Source organism: Primulina tabacum, chromosome 9, assembly GCF_025594145.1.
Source record: "Primulina tabacum isolate GXHZ01 chromosome 9, ASM2559414v2, whole genome shotgun sequence".
Taxonomy (NCBI): Eukaryota; Viridiplantae; Streptophyta; class Magnoliopsida; order Lamiales; family Gesneriaceae; genus Primulina; species Primulina tabacum.
The window spans coordinates 223,907-243,906 of NC_134558.1; the positions used below are offsets into that span (position 1 = coordinate 223,907).

The following is a 20,000-nucleotide window of genomic DNA, read 5'->3' on the forward strand; positions in this document are numbered from 1 at the left end:
GTTTTTGTTTAAAGTTTATGCATCATGAAATATTTACGAAAATGTTATGGTTAAAGTTTATGCATCTTCATAAAAAGGTTATTTTAAGTACAAGTATTTTTCACTATTGCATGTGATCTGTATATGTATTATTTGGTATCAAGAATATGATGTGTTGAGTCTTTAGACTCACTAGGTGTGATTGATGCAGGTAATTATGATAATAATGATTATAGAAGTCTTGATGGTTGACTTTGCTGGACTGAAGGTGCATATAACCCGAGGACCGATGCTAGTTTTCCGCACTAGTTATGATTTATAATTTTAAGTCATGTAAAAATATTTTATGATTTTATCATGATCATGAGTGATTTTTGAGAGGTTATAGTATAAGCTATACTTTTCAAATAATGTTTTGAGGTTGGTAAAATGTTTGACGATTTTATGCTTAAAACTATTTTACTTTGATTTTCAAATGGTTGTTGGGTATTTTATTTAAAAAAATGGTGTTAAGGTATTTTAAATCATATATATGTATATTTTGAATCATGGAGATCAGAGAGGAAAAAAAAATTAGCACTTTTCGAGGAAATGAATAACAGACGTTTAAGAGACCATGGGCACCGGAATTTCCAATGTATCAACTTCGAGTATTTCCCACCTCTTACATTAAAATATTAAAAAAAAAATCAAAATCGAAATCAAGATCCTATCTTGTCTCTCTATCTGTCTGAAGTCTTATTGTTGAATTTCCTTCATAAGCGGAGCTGAGTTTTGGTTCTTGTTCGCGGTAATGCTAATAAGTCGGGCCTCCCTCAAATTTGGAACCACTGCAACAAAGAAATTTTGCATTTCAGACAACATCAATCAATATCAATGCGAAACGAGTCTCCTCCGTTTCTTGCATGCCCCATTCTTTTTCCTTCATTTGTTTTATTTTCTGTCCATAATTCTTTCATCGTTCCGTTTCTCTTTGTGCCGGAGTGGTGGCTTCATTGAAGCGGCGGGTACATCTCCCTTCCGAGACCGCCGCTGCCGATATGACTACTACTAATCCCGAAGCCATGCAGCACGACCTCGAGTCCGCAGCTGGATGGGCAGGCGACGAGGAGTTCTCTGATCCTTTTGACATAGCCAACACAAAGAACGCATCTCATGAATCGCTCAGGCGTTGGAGGGTAAGAAACTACTATTTTGATGTTTCTATTGATTCGCGTTTGTATCTGCAATGTGGATGCTGATGCAATGTGTTGTGATAAGTGCATGGTAGTTTTAATCTTCTCTAAAGTTTCATGTTTGGCTGATCAATTTCTTGGTTTATTTTTAATTTGATTTTAGCGATAATTTGGAATTATTGTACGTAATTTTTTTTTAAAATCGATCTGTTATCATTGGGTTAACGGACCGGCTAACATGGATTAATATCAACGCAATGCTGTTTTATGGAACTCTATCTGCATTATGAGGCTTCTATAAGAAAAAACACGGAAGAAGAACCACACATTCATGGGAGAACCTTATGCAAATTCAACTTCAAACAATGACATCGGGCATCATTGAACGGAGACAAATCTGAAAAGATTTTAGTAACAACAAAACAACACAAGGGAGCTAATTTGGTTTGCTTCTGATCATTGTTATTGCGCTGTATACCATGGGTAAATATAATATGTTTTTTGTTTGATGATAAATAACAAAAAACTCCCCTCGGGGATTCAAAATTTTGAACGATAATGTATATCTTTATGAATTTATGTGCTCGTGACTGCTATGAGGAGTTACTGAAATGATACTTCTATTGATCAATAAACTAGCATATAAGTCTAATTTCTGGAGTTGCTATCCTTTACAGCAAGCCGCGCTTGTGCTCAATGCATCCCGCCGATTTCGATATACATTAGACTTGAAAAAAGAGGACGAACAAGAAAAAAGAAGAAGGATGATTAGAGCACACGCTCAAGTCATAAGGGTAAAACTGAGATACATAAAGTTAATCTGTGTTGATGCTTTGATTACTGATGTGTAGACAATCTTCTTTTGTAGGCTGCATTGCTCTTCAAATTGGCTGGACAACGAGCAATTGGTAATTGATAGTCTAGCTCTGCTCTTGCACTCGTGTTTCAAAATTTTTGGTACAATAGATGTAATATGCGACTCTCCTACGCACAGTAAATCCAATCTGCTAAAAACCTTGAAAAAGAGCTTGACTGATGATCTTTGGAAAATTTTCATCTGGAAAGAACATTTTTTTCTTCTTGGAGTCAGAGTTTCTAGAATTAAGTATTTATAATCTATCTAAAGTATTTAGCAACATTGTGTACTCATTTTTTTTTAAAAGTTTTGATCTAGTGATCCAATATTTGCAAAATGAACAATGATGCACAATCAACTTGTTGCATGTCTCATATCAAATGGATGTTGCGATGGGTTGATTCTAATTTACTTCACGCCTAATACCTTCAATTGACATGTTTTTTCACTTTTCAATGACCGCGTGTGTGCAATCAGGTGGTGGTCGTGATAAGGTCCATCATATTATACTATCACTCTTGGTTATCTATGTCAAGTTTTCGGCCCATGCATCCCTGTGAGACTCTACACAATGGGTCCACGTAACAGTTCACATTTGTTCCTTGAATCATGCAATCACATGAGGTGTGGGTAGATGGGGGTGATTTAGTTTTTCTTGGTTGGAACAATATGATTAAAGTGCACCATTGTGATAATTAACTCGATTTTGATACTGACAGTCAGAAAGTTTGAGAAATTAGAGTTCCCATATTTAAATATTTGAAAATATCTACTTCTGGTTTGTATTCTTGATTGTTCAATCTCTTCAAAAAATCTGATCTGATTATGGTTCATTCAGTACTGGGCACTGCAGTAGCTCCTCCATCTCCTCATGGGGGTTATGCAATTGGACTTGAACAACTTGCTGCAATGACCAGGGATCATAATCTTTCTGCAGTGCGAGAATATGGAGGGGCAAGTCCATATTAACTGTTTTTTTTTTACATTCCCTTTTCCGACTTTCATGTGCATGATATGGAAGTAAGCTAATCTTAATCACGGTGTCTTCAGGTTCAAGGGCTATGCACTTCGCTAAAAACAAATCTTGAAACAGGGGTTTCTGGCGATGAAAATGATTTGTCACAAAGAAAGATTTTCTTTGGATCAAATACGTATCCCGTGAAAAAGGGACGGAGTTATTTGGTAATAGTTTATTAAGAGTAACATTGTTGTATGCCTATATGTCCTTATAAATATCATTTTTTTATTTAAACAATATATCTCTTCTAACTTCTTTGATTTTCAATCTTAACAGAGGTTCCTGTGGGAGGCTTGGCAAGATTTGACGCTTATTATATTAATAGTAGCTGCTGTGGCATCATTGGCTCTTGGAATAAAAACTGAGGTGATGTTGGAAAAAATTAGCAACATTTTCATTCCTTCACAAAACTTTTTTATAACTGAAACATGTTTTATATTCAGCTTGCTTTTGGTATATGGATTCCTTATGTAAAATTTCATAGTTTTCTGTTATTAGGATCATGACTCCCTAACAAATGTCTGAGCTTGAATAGCCGTCCTACTTATTACAAATTGGTTTAGTACCAGAGTCGGGCTCGGAAAGAAACTATACAAGTTTCTGATTTGATATTCAATACAAACTTTTTCTTCCTTGTGTTTCTACCGTAGTTTTCATTACGCCATTTGATAAATTGTGGTTTCAAGTGAGAAGGCTATTTAAAATTGCCACCACTTTGATCAAATATAGTTTCCAAATTCAATTTCAGTGAAAAGATGCTTTTTTTCATTTCTATTTGATTTTGAGTTGTATGATACGATACACAAATTATATTATCTATAGACATCGTCATTGTGATCATTAGCATCTAAATTCCCTTGCAAAAATTCTTTCCGCTGATCATGGAGATGGTTTTCTCGGAATCGAAAGTTGATTTTGTAAAGCAGAAATTACTCAATTATATACAAGTAGATTCCAACATGTACGTGTATTATGTTCTTGGACCCATTTGATGGAAGGAATTGATTAAAATTTTCCTTAAGGTCTAATTTATGATGCTGCCTTCTAGGGCCTGGAAGAAGGATGGTATGATGGAGGAAGCATTAGCTTTGCTGTTCTGCTTGTTATATTTGTTACAGGTATGAATCTTCACAGTTTTTGTTACTCCGTGTTTTCTGAGAGAACATCATACTAAAGATTAAACTTTAATAAAATTTGACTAAAAAATTACATAACCTAATGGATTGATGGTTGATAAGGTATCGCCCAGATGATAGTCTTGTTTAGTCTTCCTATATGGTGATTGTTTGACTTAGTTTCTTATGGTATAACAACCAATCAGATTAGTATCCATCATTCAGTTTTTATTACTTCATGGGGAAACCAATTTCCTGATCCTCTATTTAAGACGTCCGTGTATCTTTTAACTGCACTGTATTCTTTTTTGTATCAAATTACCATTCCCATGTGTTTACAAATTTTAGATCACTGGGGCACTCAATCCCGATGTTTTTATTGCATTGAAATTTTCAAACAACAAAATTGTTTTGGATAATTAAAAGAGTAATGGAACAGTTCGGAAAATGTAAACTTCTAACCATCTCTCAAATTTTTTTTTACCTATTATCGGTTATATTTCCTTTAGCATGGTGACTTTTGAATGTGATGCTAACGAACAAGTAAATACATCTTTTTTCTGAACTACCTGGTTGATTTTTTTACATTCACTATGTTTTGCATTTATTTTTTAGCAACTAGCGATTACCGGCAGTCCCTCCAGTTTCAAAATTTAAATGAGGAAAAGCGAAATATCCAAGTGGAGGTAATTTCATCCATGAACTCGTGCATATTTTGGAATGGAAAACTGATGTTTTTCTCTTTCTTGATTAATCGATATCTAAAGTGCTCTCAGTCTCATAAAAATGTTCATATAGGTCATCAGAGGTGGAAGAAGAGAGAAGGTTTCAATATACGAGATCGTGGTTGGTGATGTCATACCGCTTAAGATAGGTGACCAGGTAATTATTGTTTAGATTTTAGTTGGTTTCTGGTAAATATTTTTTGGCAATATAAATTGTTCGGTGAATTGGCTCATGGTGTATTCCACACAGGTTCCTGCAGATGGAATTTTAATAAGTGGTCATTCTCTTGCCATTGATGAATCTAGCATGACCGGCGAAAGCAAGATTGTAAGCTGGTTGGATCTTTTTTTGCTGAATATATTATGCTTATTGATCTTGTCATGCTCATGTAAGATACCAATATGTAGGTTCACAAAGACCACAAAGCTCCATTTTTCATGTCGGGTTGCAAGGTTGCAGATGGTGCTGGAAATATGCTGGTACATTTGGAGCTTTTTGCCACTACTATTCGAATATATTAATCTGTGAAGTTTTTTACCCTGTTAAATACAAGCCAGTTTTATTACTGTAGCACCAATTGTTTTGTTCTTGTACTGGGATAGGTGATACAAATAAGTTAAATAGATTGTTTTGATAAGTAGTTTTATTAAGTTTTTATCCAGGGTAATCCAACTGTTTTTCATTTATTTTTTCTGATGAATTAGTTTGATTCGTCCACGAAAACAATAAGTATTTTATTAAGTTTTTATTCAGGGTAGTCCAACTGTTTTTCATTTATTTTTTCTGATGAATTAGTTTGATTCGTCCACGATGTGAACACACAATCTTATCCAAGCATAAATACTGTGCGATAAGAGCGAGGAGCTCATGTTGCCTCAAGTTTATTACGTGGCTAGTATGTTGATATGAAGACTTATTGTATGACCGCAGAATAAATGAGTTTTTTTGGTTATCTGTAATTGTTTACCGGTGTTAGAAAGGTTGTACAACCAATCTAGTTCTTTGGGAATCATTTAGTATGCAATTCTATATAGGTAACTGGCGTGGGAATCAATACTGAATGGGGATTGTTGATGGCTAGTATTTCAGAAGACACTGGGGAAGAAACTCCATTGCAGGTAGTTATCATACCAGTTTTTCTGAATTATCTATTATCTTAAATAAACCAAATATTTGTCTAGATCCTAATGATACATTACAGGTGCGCCTGAATGGAGTTGCAACTTTTATAGGGATTGTTGGGCTATCCGTGGCCCTTTTTGTCCTTATTATTCTATTGGCTAGGTAATATGAGTAGTTCTTATAGAATCTTACTATCTACACTTTTTAAAAGTCGATTACCGTGTAAATTAATTTCAACAGATTTTTCTCCGGTAATTCCAAAAACCCAGACGGATCCATTCAGTTTGTGCGTGGTAAGACCAGCATTGGTCATACAGTCGATGGAGTCATACACATCATAACTGCTGCTGTGAGTTTTCATTTCTGAATAAATAGTTCATTTGGTGCCATTTCGCTTCACTCACTGATGTTTGGTATAGGTCACGATTGTTGTTGTTGCGGTTCCTGAAGGGCTTCCATTGGCAGTAACCTTGACGTAAGTCTCATTAACGTGTCTGTTATCAGTCACCTACCTTTTCCCACCTCCAATCTAGTTATTTTGAGCTTGATTTCCCTTCAATTTCCTACAGTCTAGCATACTCAATGAAGAAAATGATGGCTGACAAGGCTTTGGTATGTGATATATTATGGTTCTCTGTCAGAATGTTTGCTTTGTTCAATGATGATATTGTATTTTTCAATCTATGCTATTTCAAGAAATTGCTAATACAAATTGATCTATAGGTGCGTAGGCTTTCAGCTTGTGAAACTATGGGATCTGCAACTACCATTTGCAGCGATAAGACCGGAACTTTGACCCTAAACCAAGTTATTTGCCTTCTGCTCTTGAGTTTGTTTGAATTTAAGTAGATTGGTGCATTAATCAGTTTTCATTTCTTCGAGTCGTTTAACCTTGGAAAACACACATTGGCACAGATGACAGTAGTTGAGACCTATATTGGGAGACAGAAAATCCATCCTCTGGAGAACAGTTCACAGTTGAACGCAACAGTTTCCTCTCTGCTAGATGAGGGATTGGCACAAAATACTTCTGGGAGTGTATTTTTGTCGAAGGTACTCTTTCTTCTGCCAATTGGGCCCGCCACTCAAACAGAATTTTTTAAGAGTCCTTCATTGCACATGAGTAGAGCCTGATAAACACACAGCAGAGTCTTTCTCACTTGTGTTATAGATAACTAGGTTCATGAAGTTAACATTTGAGCTAGAAATTCTTGCCACCCCTTTATTTTTCCTCAAAATTGCTCTTCAGGAGGGAAACATTATATTGTTTGGAGCTAAATTTAGTATATTGACACACGTTTATCTTGTTTTTGGCATTGTTTGTTTATTTTTTTTCAGGATGGCGATGTAGAGGTTTCTGGATCTCCAACTGAAAAAGCTATTCTTTACTGGGGTGTCAAAGTATTATAATGTTTTCTCACTGCATCTATATTTCATCTGGAACAAATACTTTTGAATTAATCATATCATTAACCAAATTTTGTAGTTGGGAATGAAGTTTGATGTTGTGAGATCAGAGTCAATAATTCTTCATGTCTCTCCTTTTAATTCTACCAAGAAGCGAGGTGGTGTTGCTTTAAGGGGGCGGGTAATTGATTCATTTTGTTTATCGTTGCATTTTCTTGAGTTTTGTCAGTATTTCTTTTTAACAACTAGCATATTGCATGTGCTTCGCACATCAAATCATGCATTACCTGGCACAAATTAATAAATAATATATTTTAATTAAAAAAAATTAAAAAAAATAGAAAATTATGACACTAAATTTTACTTATATAGTATTTTTTTTAACTTTTCTTAATATCAAATAAGTAAATTGGATAATTGAAATTACTCATTTAACTAATTTAGAGTTGTAGCAAAGTCAAGTAAACAATCATATGAAATATTCTCTTGCTATTGAGGAATACCAGAGGCTGAATATCTTTTCCCTTAAGCTTAGCATAGGAATAACTAATTCCTTGGCTAATCAAATTACAACCAGCTAATGAAGAAAGAAAACTAATTACGGCGGATAATTGCAACTAGGGAATATATCAGGAAGTTGGGATTTTCAACATAAGGGAAATTTGAGCTAGCAAATGGAGGTGTTTGCCTTCACCTTTTGGATGGCAATCATCTTGGAATCTTATGTTATTTTTGTGAACTTAACAGCTTGGTTAGTTAACGAAAATTTGGGCTGCTAACCACCTGCTGAGTCTCATTTATTATCCAAAATGCATTTAACTATCCAAATCGTTTACCATATTTGATAGTGCTCTTGAATCTCTTTAAATTCATTTTTGGAACATCAAATTTTATCTTGTTTGCTTTGGCAGACTAGCTCAAAAGTTCATATTCATTGGAAGGGGGCTGCTGAAATGATTTTAGCCTTGTGTTCACAGTACATTGATGTAAATGGTTCCTTGCAGCCCATTGATGAAGCTAAGGTTAACAATGCAAACTTTTAGTTCAAAAGAATTCACTTCTCATATGTGTGTGAAAGATAAAACCGACATGAGCTACATAAAAAAACTCGTTTTCTGTAATGGAGCTTATAATGGATGAGCATAGAATAGATATAAAATTAACTGAATGCTTGAGAAACTGAAGAAGTTACTCTCTTATAATTTGATTTGACATGGAAATATCTGGGGACTTCTATCAAGAATTCCAGATGAACATGTTTATTGATGTTTTGAACTTAATTCCAGGATTTCCTTAAAGATGCTATTGATAATATGGCTGCAAGAAGTTTGAGGTGTGTTGCCTTAGCATACAGAACATACCAAACCGAAAAGGTTCCAACTAATGAAGAAGAGCTGTCACAGTGGACCTTACCTGAAGATGATCTTGTTTTACTGGGTATTGTTGGTATAAAGGTCCGTACAGTGAAGATCATTTGTCGCCACTCTTAGTTGCTGTTTCCCTGAATGCATAGCTAACATATTCTATTACTGATAATAGTTATGCCTTGCTTCTGTCCTTGTCGATTAGTACTCGTGCATGTGTTGTATCTTTGACTTTCATCACTAGTAACATTTCTGGTTCTCTCACATTTTGTTTCAACATGTAGTAACTATTATTTGTAGCATTAATCAGCAAATTCAATTTCAAGTGCAAAGCCGTACAAATAAGAAATCGATGTTCCACAGGATCCTTGCCGTCCAGGTGTCAAAGATGCCGTCAAATTGTGCACAGATGCTGGTGTTAAGGTACGTGTTAAATGTCCCACATCGACTAGATTAAGTATTAGAGAGTTGTATATATGGACTTAGACAATCCTCCCCCTAGAGCTAGCTTTTGGGGTTGAGTTAGATGCAAGTCTTAATCTTAACATAGTATCAAAGCTCAGGCCCACTGTTATGTGTTAGAGTGCCCACCTGATAATGTCTTGTAAAATTCACGCTCCAGTCGTTCATTCCTGAGTATGAGGAAAGTCTGTTAAATATACCCCATCGGCTAAAATAAGTCTTTGGGAGTTGTATAAATAGACTTGGACAATCACCCACCTTTAGTTAGTTTTTGGGGTTGAGTTATGTCCAATTCTTAACAGTACTTATCTTGTTTTTATGTTTCAAACTTATGGCGATACACTTATATAGTGATTTGTGGTTCAAGTTTTTCAATATGATTTTCAGCCTACCACATATATTTATTTTCACTTTAATTAATCATTGAGTATTTGTATTGATTGAGGAAACAGATAGAACAAGTTATCACTACCTTTAGCACCCACAACTAGCATGATCTAATATCATATTCGGATTGAGATATTTAAAATCATTTTTCAAAAATCAAACATATAAAACCTGGATTAAACTATAATAAAATAATAAGCTCGCTCTGACTCATTACACAATACCTATTGTTAGTCTGGTTTTTAATTATTTTTCGTAGTTTTTTAATGAGTATAATTAATAAAAGTAAAGCTGAAAATACACGTGCAAGTTTTACGTAGTTCGGTCAATCAACGTAATTCATGGACTTGTTTGGATGAATTAAATTTCATTTAATTTAGGCACATTTATTAATGATCGTGATGGATTTCAAATTCACCAACAAATTCTATTTCAAATCAAATCTCTTCACTTAAATCCATCCATCTAAATGCTCTAATATATTTTGGTTGTATTTTCCAATTAAAATTTTTAATAAAAATTGATGACTGTGATTCCAATTGTCAATCAATAGGTGCGCATGGTAACTGGAGATAATCTTCAGACAGCCAAAGCAATTGCTCTAGAGTGCGGTATACTTTCTTCTGATGCAGACACAAGTGAACCAACTATCATAGAAGGGAAGAAATTCAGAGAGTTGTCTGACTATGAGAGAGAACAAGTTGCAATGAAGATTTTGGTATGTTATTTGAGAGACTATTTATTGATCATTTCTTCAATACGGGTGATCTAGTGGTGAACCTTGAACATTGTCATGCGAAGGTTATGGGACGATCATCTCCAACTGATAAGCTTTTGCTAGTTCAAACACTCCGTAAACTAGGTGAAGTAGTCGCCGTAACTGGAGATGGAACCAATGATGCTCCAGCGTTGCATGAGGTTCAATTTATTTTGATCACAATCTATTATTGTTATTCTTAAAAGTTACTATCTCCGATCATGATGCGCCTGTCAACCTATTATATCTGCACATTTGTCAAGCTCATGAGGTTCATACTATCATTTATAATGTTTGCTACTGAAACTTAATCTACCTCCATATCGTATTGATTAGTCACATAAACTATAAAAAATTACATAACCAAACTTTCACAGGGTGTAAGACCATTTGCAGATTCTAATAAACAGAAACTTGTTTCCAAAACCTCTTGACAGTTTATTTGCATACTTGAATGGTTTAGCATTAACCGTCAGAAAAATTCCTGTGTAAACTTGATACTGTAGTTTATGGGAAACCACTGCAGATAAAAACGTGTTTGAAGAGTGTGCCATGTCACACTTATTTCTTAATTTTTTTGACTGGAATAGTGTCAAAAACTTCCTTACAAAGGGCCAAGTGTCTAACCCTTGGAAAATTTTGTTTCTTTCATCTTTAAGAGAAGTTTTATGACCAGTTGAGCACTGTAACTTAAAAGCTTGAGACAACTTGAAAAGACATTGTCCTCTCTCTCCCCAATGGTTTGAGATCTTTGTCCAGTTTGAGTAAGATATTGGTTATTCTACTCATTTTGTGCAGGCTATTACATATGTTCATTTTCAAACTTCTCGCAGATTTGCCTTAAGTTTGTCTCAATAATGTGTTCGTGATTCAAGTTGAATTAATTCACCCCAATCGCCATCTCACACTGGTGAGATTTCATATCTGTTAATCACAACCTTCATTTTATCAATTTTAGGCCGATATAGGTCTTTCCATGGGTATACAAGGAACAGAAGTAGCAAAAGAAAGCTCAGACATCATCATCTTGGATGACAATTTTGCTTCAGTTGTGAAGGTAGGTGTACATGAACTTCTAGGTTTCCAGTAAATATGTCAGCGATGATGTAAAGGTTTACTCATGATTTATCACAACTCTTAATATCGTTGAGCAACACTCACTTTATCCTATTCTATTAACCTTAAATTGAAAAATGTATAGATTTCTCCGGTTCAAACTCACTGTTAATATTGCTACATCTTATAAATGTTGTTGCAGTATTTTCTTTTACAGCGTTTGTTTGAAAGGCTTCTGGGAAATTTACTACGTCTATCATTTGCCCATTTGTTCGTTGTAGGTTGTCCGCTGGGGGCGGTCTGTGTACGCAAATATTCAAAAATTTATCCAGTTTCAACTCACTGTTAATGTTGCTGCCCTTGTTATAAATGTTGTTGCAGCAGTTTCTTCTGGTGATGTTCCACTAAATACAGTGCAGGTACAGTTTAACTTTCCCTTCCCCTTCCCTCTATCTACCACGTAACCACTACCTCTTTCCCCTTGTATTGAGTCTAGCTGAATTAAGTATCCCCTGTTTTATTTGAACTGCTGCCCATTCTGTTGATCATACAAATGATAGATATGAACAAAATTATGAAACTACATATTTGCCATTGCTTAGTGGAGAATAGTTTGTGTTGACCAAAAATAAAAAATATAGGTAAGCAAATGCGTCATTTGTATCTCAATGAGCATTGTTTACTTGGATTTTTGAAATTTTAATGTCTTAGTTCTTCCCATTGATTTTCTTTTGGCACAGCTTCTTTGGGTTAACCTTATCATGGATACTCTTGGCGCTCTTGCGCTGGCTACGGAACCACCAACAGACCATCTTATGCGTAGAACTCCTGTTGGTCGAAGGTTAGAGTTTGCAAATATGTCAATTGGTAGATTTATATTGTTAATCTATTTTGTAATTGAATGAGAAGGTGATTTAAAATATATTTACATAATTTCCGGTCAATTTCTACAATCATCTTGGTCGCCTTGCACTTTGAATATATGTTCAAGAGAGCTGCATTACTAATGAAGCGAAATCAAAGATCATCCAAATGCCATGGATTTGACCATGAGGCATGCCTAAGATTTATCCTGATTAATTTGTACTATATTTAATTTTCCAGTGAGGATTAATATTTAGGCCTTTACAACCCATAGTTACGTTCGACTTTGCCAGCCATAATGAGTATTAGCTGCAAGCAATTTGTGAAAATTTCTTGGTTTATTAGTGTTGAGTTTGAATGACAAATAAGCATTTTTTTAATGCATATCAACTGGGACAAGCATATGAAATGGCATGCTAAGCTAGAACTTCTTTCCGAGTGTAAAAGTTTGTGCTATGAATACATGACCTTCAGTTTTTATAAATTCCCTAGGGAACCGCTTGTGACAAATATAATGTGGAGGAACTTGCTTATACAGGTATGACATCGTGTTATTAAAGGATTTAGTCTACCCTGCTTCGTATCGCAAGAACTTTGGGCAATGTATCATGTTATATTTTTGTTATGACAGGCTTTATATCAAGTGGCCATCCTATTACTTTTTAATTTCTGTGGCATAACTGTTCTCAACTTGAAGAACTACTCGACAGAACATGCTAACATGGTGAAGAATACTATGATATTCAATACATTTGTCCTCTGTCAAGTAAGTAGAGTCTCATTCCAACTTTAAAAAAAATCAAAATAACTTGATAAGAATTGTTAATTATAGTGAGTTGATATCTAAACCAGAATCTTCATTCAAATTCACATGTAAATACACAGATTTTTAACGAGGTCAATGCTCGTAAACCAGAGGAGATAAATGTCTTCAAAGGCATGACTAAAAATAACCTATTCACTGGAATAGTGGGAAGCACATTTATACTACAGGTGAGGGATATAACGTTAATAGATTCCTATGGTTTGGACTTCAAATCTCTCCGTTTGCTGGGGGACTAACAAGCTCCTTTTTTCAATAGATAATCATCATTAATTTCCTTGGGAAATTCACGTCAACTGTGAAGCTAAATTTTGGTCAATGGGTAATTTGCCTTCTTGTCGGCATTATAAGGTTTGTGCAATTGTTTTGTTATTTATGTCCACCAGTTCAATATAAATATGGTATGAACTAGTAATTGCCCTACATAGGTATCCCGCCTCTCTGTTTTGGTAGTAATCCTAAAACTATCGGGTTTAGAGGTTAAAATTAGTTGGTAATAATCAATAAAATTAAAATGGAAAAAGAAATATACTGAAAGCAGTGATATTAAGTTGTACATGGACATTAAATTGAGCATTTCGGAATTCTTTATCATCATATCCTCACACCGATGATTTCTACAGTTGGCCACTAGCTGCTGCTGGGAAGTTTATTCCAGTTCCAAGTACACCTCTAGCCAAGGTGCTCATAAAGCCATACCAGCGTTGCATTGCTGCTCGTAACTCTGACTAGTATATCATCCTTAAGTCAATAAGCCCGATACTTCTCTTTACAAATCAGAGTTGTATGCAAGCAATGATCTTGTTTGTTAATGCTACATCTAGTGTATCTCGCTCTATTGTAATGTTATCATGGTAATCGATAAATATGACGGCTAATATTAAATACAACTATCTATATTTTATATTTTAGTTATAATGGAACCTTTTTTTTCTCAAGATCGTAAACCCATGTAGTTTGCCTTTGTGATCAAGTAATCATGGTTACAAACCAATTTTTCTCAAAAGCTCTGTAATTTAATACATGCCCACATGTACTGAAAACATGAAGATGTAACATCCAGAAATACACATACGTACTTATTAGTTGGACATTAGGTGACACAAGTCACACAAGCTCAAGTTGATAATTTTTTTTAACTAGAAGTAAAGCACGTACTAACGAACTTAAATACACTATGAATATTTATGTTAAATTTGCAAATGAATGTGGACACATAATTTGGTCACAGCTTATTCCAAAATAAATATTATTTCACAGCTTATCTATAATTTAAGTAACCATATTAATTTCTTTAATCTTTTCTTATATGATTTTCGAATCTTTCAGCATTTTTTTATCTTTTTATTTTATTTTTCCTCGTTTTTTCTTCGATTAAATTCAGTATTCATATCATTATAGATAATTTCCATGTTTTTTTTCCGTCGTCAGATTTGATTTTGATTAATCTCTTTGATGTTTGCGTGTTTTTTCTTATGGTCTTTTTATTTTTTTATTTGAGTCGTTCACGCTTCATGTCTAACTCTATTTTATTTTTTATTATCTATTTTTCATTAGGAAAATAATTAAGTGTATGAATTAATTGTTAATGAGAAAGAATGTAAGTCTGAATTTTGAAGTATAATAAATAGAAAAAACTGGAAAAATATGGAGTAATTAAAATAGATGTGATGTATATAATAATTTAAAATTATTGATATATTTACTTGATATAAAAATTATGAGAAAATACTTAAAAATTCAAGAGTAGATAATATATTAGTAAAAAACTCTCTCGAGGTAAGTGATGCAGATATATATTTTATTAGTGAATAATGTCAAATATTACAAAATAATTAATAATTGATAGAGAAAAATGACGAAAGATTTCAAAATTTTCAATTAAAATTTATGATTTAGGTTTTGAAAAAAATAAAAATTTAAATTTAATAATTTATTGTGTTTACTGAAACATTTTGTCAATGAAAGTTTTTTTAAATAATTTCTATCAATTGTTAATGTATTTAAGAAAAGATTAAATTTTAAAGTTTATTATTTAGTTAAATTAATGTAATATTATTTGAGTTATGATAAAAATAAATCTTGTAGGATAGAACAATTATCGTTTTAACAAAAGTTATAACTTTTGGTAACAATATTTAAATATTAGCTCAAATCTTTTAAAATATTACAATAGCTCAAACGTCATATTTCGATTGCTCTATCAAGTAGAGATAATTATTGTACCACAACAATTGCACTCTTTGCAATCTATGAACTCGTGACATTGGCTCTGATACCAATTGTAAAACCAGACATTTGTCGTTTTACCAAAACTATAGCCGATGATAACGGTGCAACTCAAATATTTTAAACGGCATAGTAGCCCAATCGTCATGGTTCGATCGATGTATCCAGCAAGGACAATTATTGCATTCCAACAATCTCACTTCTAATATTACACTCCTTGCAATATATGAGAATTGATTTCATGATTTTGACTTTGATATATACCAATTGTATGATCATACACTTGTCGTTTTACCAAAAAACTATAATCGATGATAACTGTGCAACGTTAACTAAAATCTTTTAAATCGTAAAGCAACTCAAATGTCATGTTTCAATTGTTCTACCTAGCATAGATAATTATTGCACTTAACAAATCCGATATGGATGTTATTTATATTTCAAAAATCATTTCTCTAAATAATATGCACACTAATAAAATAATTTCATCGAATACAAAGTAATTTTAATTAATAATAATAATTTAAACACAAATATTAATTGTTGGGGTGACAACTCTATGCCCTCCCCTATGCTCATTAAGTTGCAATTATAATAATAATGCACAATGAATTGGTAAACATAACTTAGTTAACTTAGTAAGTGAGTAATATTAAATAACAATTTTGTTATTTTGAAATGTGGAAAATAATTTTGTATGTATATAAATTCATCAAATATAATGAGAAATTAATTAATATGTAGAAAAGAAGAAAAATTGTTTTTTATGTATATAATTTCATCATATACAATAAAAATTAATTAATAGGTTGAAAAGGACAAATAATACAACAAATCAATATATATGATGATTCAGTAGTAGAATAGTACTAATACAAGTATAATTTGTATTATGTTTAGAACACATATGAAAATTAGATAACAAAATATATAATAATATGAAACTGAATGTTAAAAACATTATTATGTAAAATATTATCATAACACATAATGAATCAATACTGAAATCACTAAATTATTGAGCTATTATTTTTTTAATTATTACTTAAATCAATTTATTGGAATTTGCCAACATTTAACATTTCTTATAATCTACATAAAAATATCATCAAGAAGTTCATAAATTTTTTAATATTAACTAATAAAAATAATTTAAATACATACAAAAATTTTAAGTTCCTAAAAATATTATTTTATATTAATCTAATATATTTGTAATAGTCTACGAAAATTGGAAACATAAAATAGAGTTGAAAAGTTCACAAAATTTATTAGTTATATATGAAATATTAAACATTTTATTAGAATTTTTTCAACTTTTAGTCGTTATTACAATCTATATATAAATATCAAGGCTTTCACAAATTTATAGATATTAATTAATGACAATAATTTAAATTTAATATATATAAACTATACAATTCATAAAAAATTATATAATGTGTTTATCATAGTAGGAAAAAACTGAAAAATAGAGTTGAAGAGCTCACAAATTTTATTAGTTATATTTTAAAAATAAAGCGGCTTACATCCATACATGGCACCATGTTTTCTACCTTGCGCAATGAGAGGTACAAGTAGTAAAATCACAATTATTAAAAAAATAATATGAGGAAATTATTGCTAAACCTCAATCTCGGAATAATTCAATGAATATTCTTACAAATAATTTTTACCATATTTCAATATCTACATAATGTATGATGCTTATTAGTTCATATTTAAAAATCAACTTGTTATAAAAATGATGTATTTATACGTGAAATAAAAAAAGATAAGATAGAAACATTAAATATTCATTAGCAAAAAAGAAGAAATACACTCAATTTAGTAACCAATTTTATTAGCAACAAAGAAAAACCATTGATAAATTGATGAATTCAATATGCATTAATGTCCAAAGTCATTTAAGATATACAATGAATTACAAAAAAACTCATTAAAAAAAACTATTGATTTAATTTGTTGATTTAAATGAACAAAAATATATTTGAAAATTTATAATTAAAATGTGAAGGCCCGAAAATCCTTGCTTGAAAATTTTGAGGAAAATTAAAAAGTTTCTTTTTAAAGAACTTAAATTGCTTCATTCATAAAATCAACTGATGAATCAAGTTCAATGTTTAAAAATATAGCAGCGGAAGAAAATAAAGTTTGCCAAAAATAACAATTTAAGAATATTCAACAACGGATAAAAAATGTTTGCATAAAATGGTAACATGCTGCAAATGAGGTCCTCGGGTGCCACTACTGCCGACCCAAGCTGGCTCACTGGTCCCCGCCCTCGGCCCCATGCTCATGAGTACCTACAACAATCAAGTCTAGTGAGCCTAAAGACTCAGCATGCAAATATCGTAGGTAACGAGTAAATACTAAAGTAACATTTGCATGGGATAAAATATCATGTCATGAGGCATACTGAAAATGACTTGCACTGAGCAATATAATACGTGCATGATTGAATTAAATATCATAGTAAAAATGTTTGCTCCTTGGAGCCCTGTACTGAAATGACTGATAATAATTTTCTGTTGAGATTATGGTCTACGCCTGTGGCCCCTGCACTGAACTGAACTGATCGGTAACTGGCTACCGGGGAGTATCAAACTGAACTGAACTGACCGGTCACTGGCGACCGGAACTGAACTGATCGGTCACTGGCGACCGTGTAAAATAATGCTCCCATAATAGTGAATTGATCAAAAGCAATATCGCATAAATCTCAAAAATAAGTATTTTTTATTTTCATGCACGTAATATAATTAAATGGCATTATGAAAATATCCTGTATATTTTACCAACTGGATTGGATTGCTCCCAGGCTCGCTCAACCTAAATATGCCATGAAAAATATGCAATAGATTATACTTGACCAAACTATGCAATTAAGTTTGAAAATGCGACAATTACGTCTAACGACTTCGTATTTAATCATGACTCCGAACCAACCCGAACCAACACTGAACCGACGTATAGTCATGATTAAAATACGCTTAAAATTATGAACTAATGCTCCTAAAATGATGAGGGTCGAAATCTAGGTGAAATGGAGGCCAAAACAAGAAACGCTCTTTCGAGAGTCAATTTGGCACATCGCACCGTAAATTCTCGTATGACCTCAAAAATTATCCGAATCACGAACGGTCAAAAACATGACCTTCCCAACTCAATGAGGCACTGTCAAGTCCAAGTCCATAGGCTAAAAGCCAACCGAGAACTCGAACGAGCCACCGAACCGACACAGCAAGTTGCTGTACAAAAATACAGCAACTGTGCTGGGTTTGTTTGCATCGTTTTCGAGGCTAATGGCCATTGGGGCTTGAACCACCAACCAAAAACTCTCACCAACATCCCAAGGAATGATTTGAACCATGGCTAAGGGCCCTAGGCCAGCCACAATTCGCCTCATTCCAGCAACCAACTGAAAGTTCCTACCCGAGAACAAATTCTGCACGTCGGGCTCTTGTTCTTGTTTTGCTGTCACGGATCGTTCCAGTGGTCATTTGATTGACCATGAAACGATCTAGACATCTAGGGGCATGGTATGAACCGTGGCTAAGGGCCATAGGCCAACCAAGATCCATACAATTCCACAAAACTCGAAGCACAAGTGCTGTCAAAACCGAAGGGCCGAGAAGGGGAGGGGCTGTTCTTGCTTTTGATTTAAAAACCGGCGCACCATGGACCAAGCCAACAAAAGGGAAACTTAGTCACGTCTTAGACATGCTAGGGAAGTGATCCAACCATGGCTATGGGCCTTGTGGCAGCCATGATCAGATCCATTTCCATTATGACAGCAAACTGAATTTTCGAACACAATTCTGCACCTATGGGGAGCTTGCTGTGATTTCGGTTTTCTAGCAAGCATGGGGACTGAATGAATGGACCAACATGGTCCTAATGCATCCTATTACATGTCTAGGAGCCGCCTTGGGAGCCTGGAGTCGAACCATAACCTGTAGCAACTGAAACAAGAGAAAACCGTGAAGAGCATCATGAAAGTCGAAAAATTCTGCACATGCATTTCGAAAATGCTTGATGTAAATTTCGGTTTTCTTGTGTAAAAATCATGTAAAAGTGATGTTTAAAATAATAGTAGGACTTGATTGAGGTTTGAAAGAAATCTAGACATGCCTTTGATTCATTTGAAGGAAAAACGAAAGAATACGACGACTCGGCGCGAAGGAGGTGGAGCGCTTCTTTCCTTTTCTTTTCTTGCTCTCGATTTTCACTCTTGTTTTAGGCTATGGTGCTCACGATTTTTTAATCTGAAAGGCTGCTGAATTCGGTGGGGAGGGAGAGGAATTAAGTGGTTAGGGAAGTGAGGGAGATGGGTGCACAATATATGGAGCAAATCAAGACTAAGTCTACCTCATTTTGAAATTTGAATTTTTGTTTGCTATCAAATATTTGTTGGGTGATTCTAGAATGAGGTGGCCGATACTACAAGACTAGGAATGGTTAGGATAAGCTCTAATATTAATTAATTAAGGTTGATCAAATTAATTAAAAAAAAACATGCATGCTAAACTAACAAAGAATGGGTCAAAAGAGTGAGTTGGCAAATGAATAATCTAGCAACTAAGGGGCCGAAAATTTGAAATAAAGAAATGAAGGGAAGTGTTGCTTATTTACTAAATTTATAACCCTTAAAAGCCTT

At 33.5% G+C, this 20,000-nt stretch overlaps 1 protein-coding gene across 1 annotated transcript; it reads left to right on the forward strand.

Annotated features, from left to right (window-relative positions):
- Positions 1-678: 678 nt before the first annotated feature.
- Positions 679-13,848, forward strand: LOC142556496 (calcium-transporting ATPase 9, plasma membrane-type-like). Its single transcript, XM_075667945.1, has 33 exons — positions 679-1,157; positions 1,832-1,948; positions 2,023-2,062; positions 2,849-2,964; positions 3,061-3,192; positions 3,305-3,394; positions 4,077-4,146; positions 4,759-4,829; positions 4,942-5,025; positions 5,119-5,196; positions 5,277-5,348; positions 5,904-5,987; positions 6,071-6,153; positions 6,232-6,340; positions 6,411-6,466; positions 6,561-6,603; positions 6,715-6,798; positions 6,907-7,044; positions 7,330-7,392; positions 7,478-7,579; positions 8,310-8,420; positions 8,685-8,852; positions 9,126-9,185; positions 10,165-10,329; positions 10,413-10,529; positions 11,327-11,425; positions 11,706-11,843; positions 12,165-12,265; positions 12,781-12,826; positions 12,920-13,054; positions 13,174-13,281; positions 13,371-13,462; positions 13,735-13,848. The coding sequence occupies exons 1-33, from the start codon at positions 1,020-1,022 to the stop codon at positions 13,841-13,843; spliced, it is 3,219 nt and encodes a 1,072-aa protein (XP_075524060.1). The 5' UTR covers positions 679-1,019; the 3' UTR covers positions 13,844-13,848.
- The last annotated feature ends 6,152 nt before the right edge of the window (positions 13,849-20,000 follow it).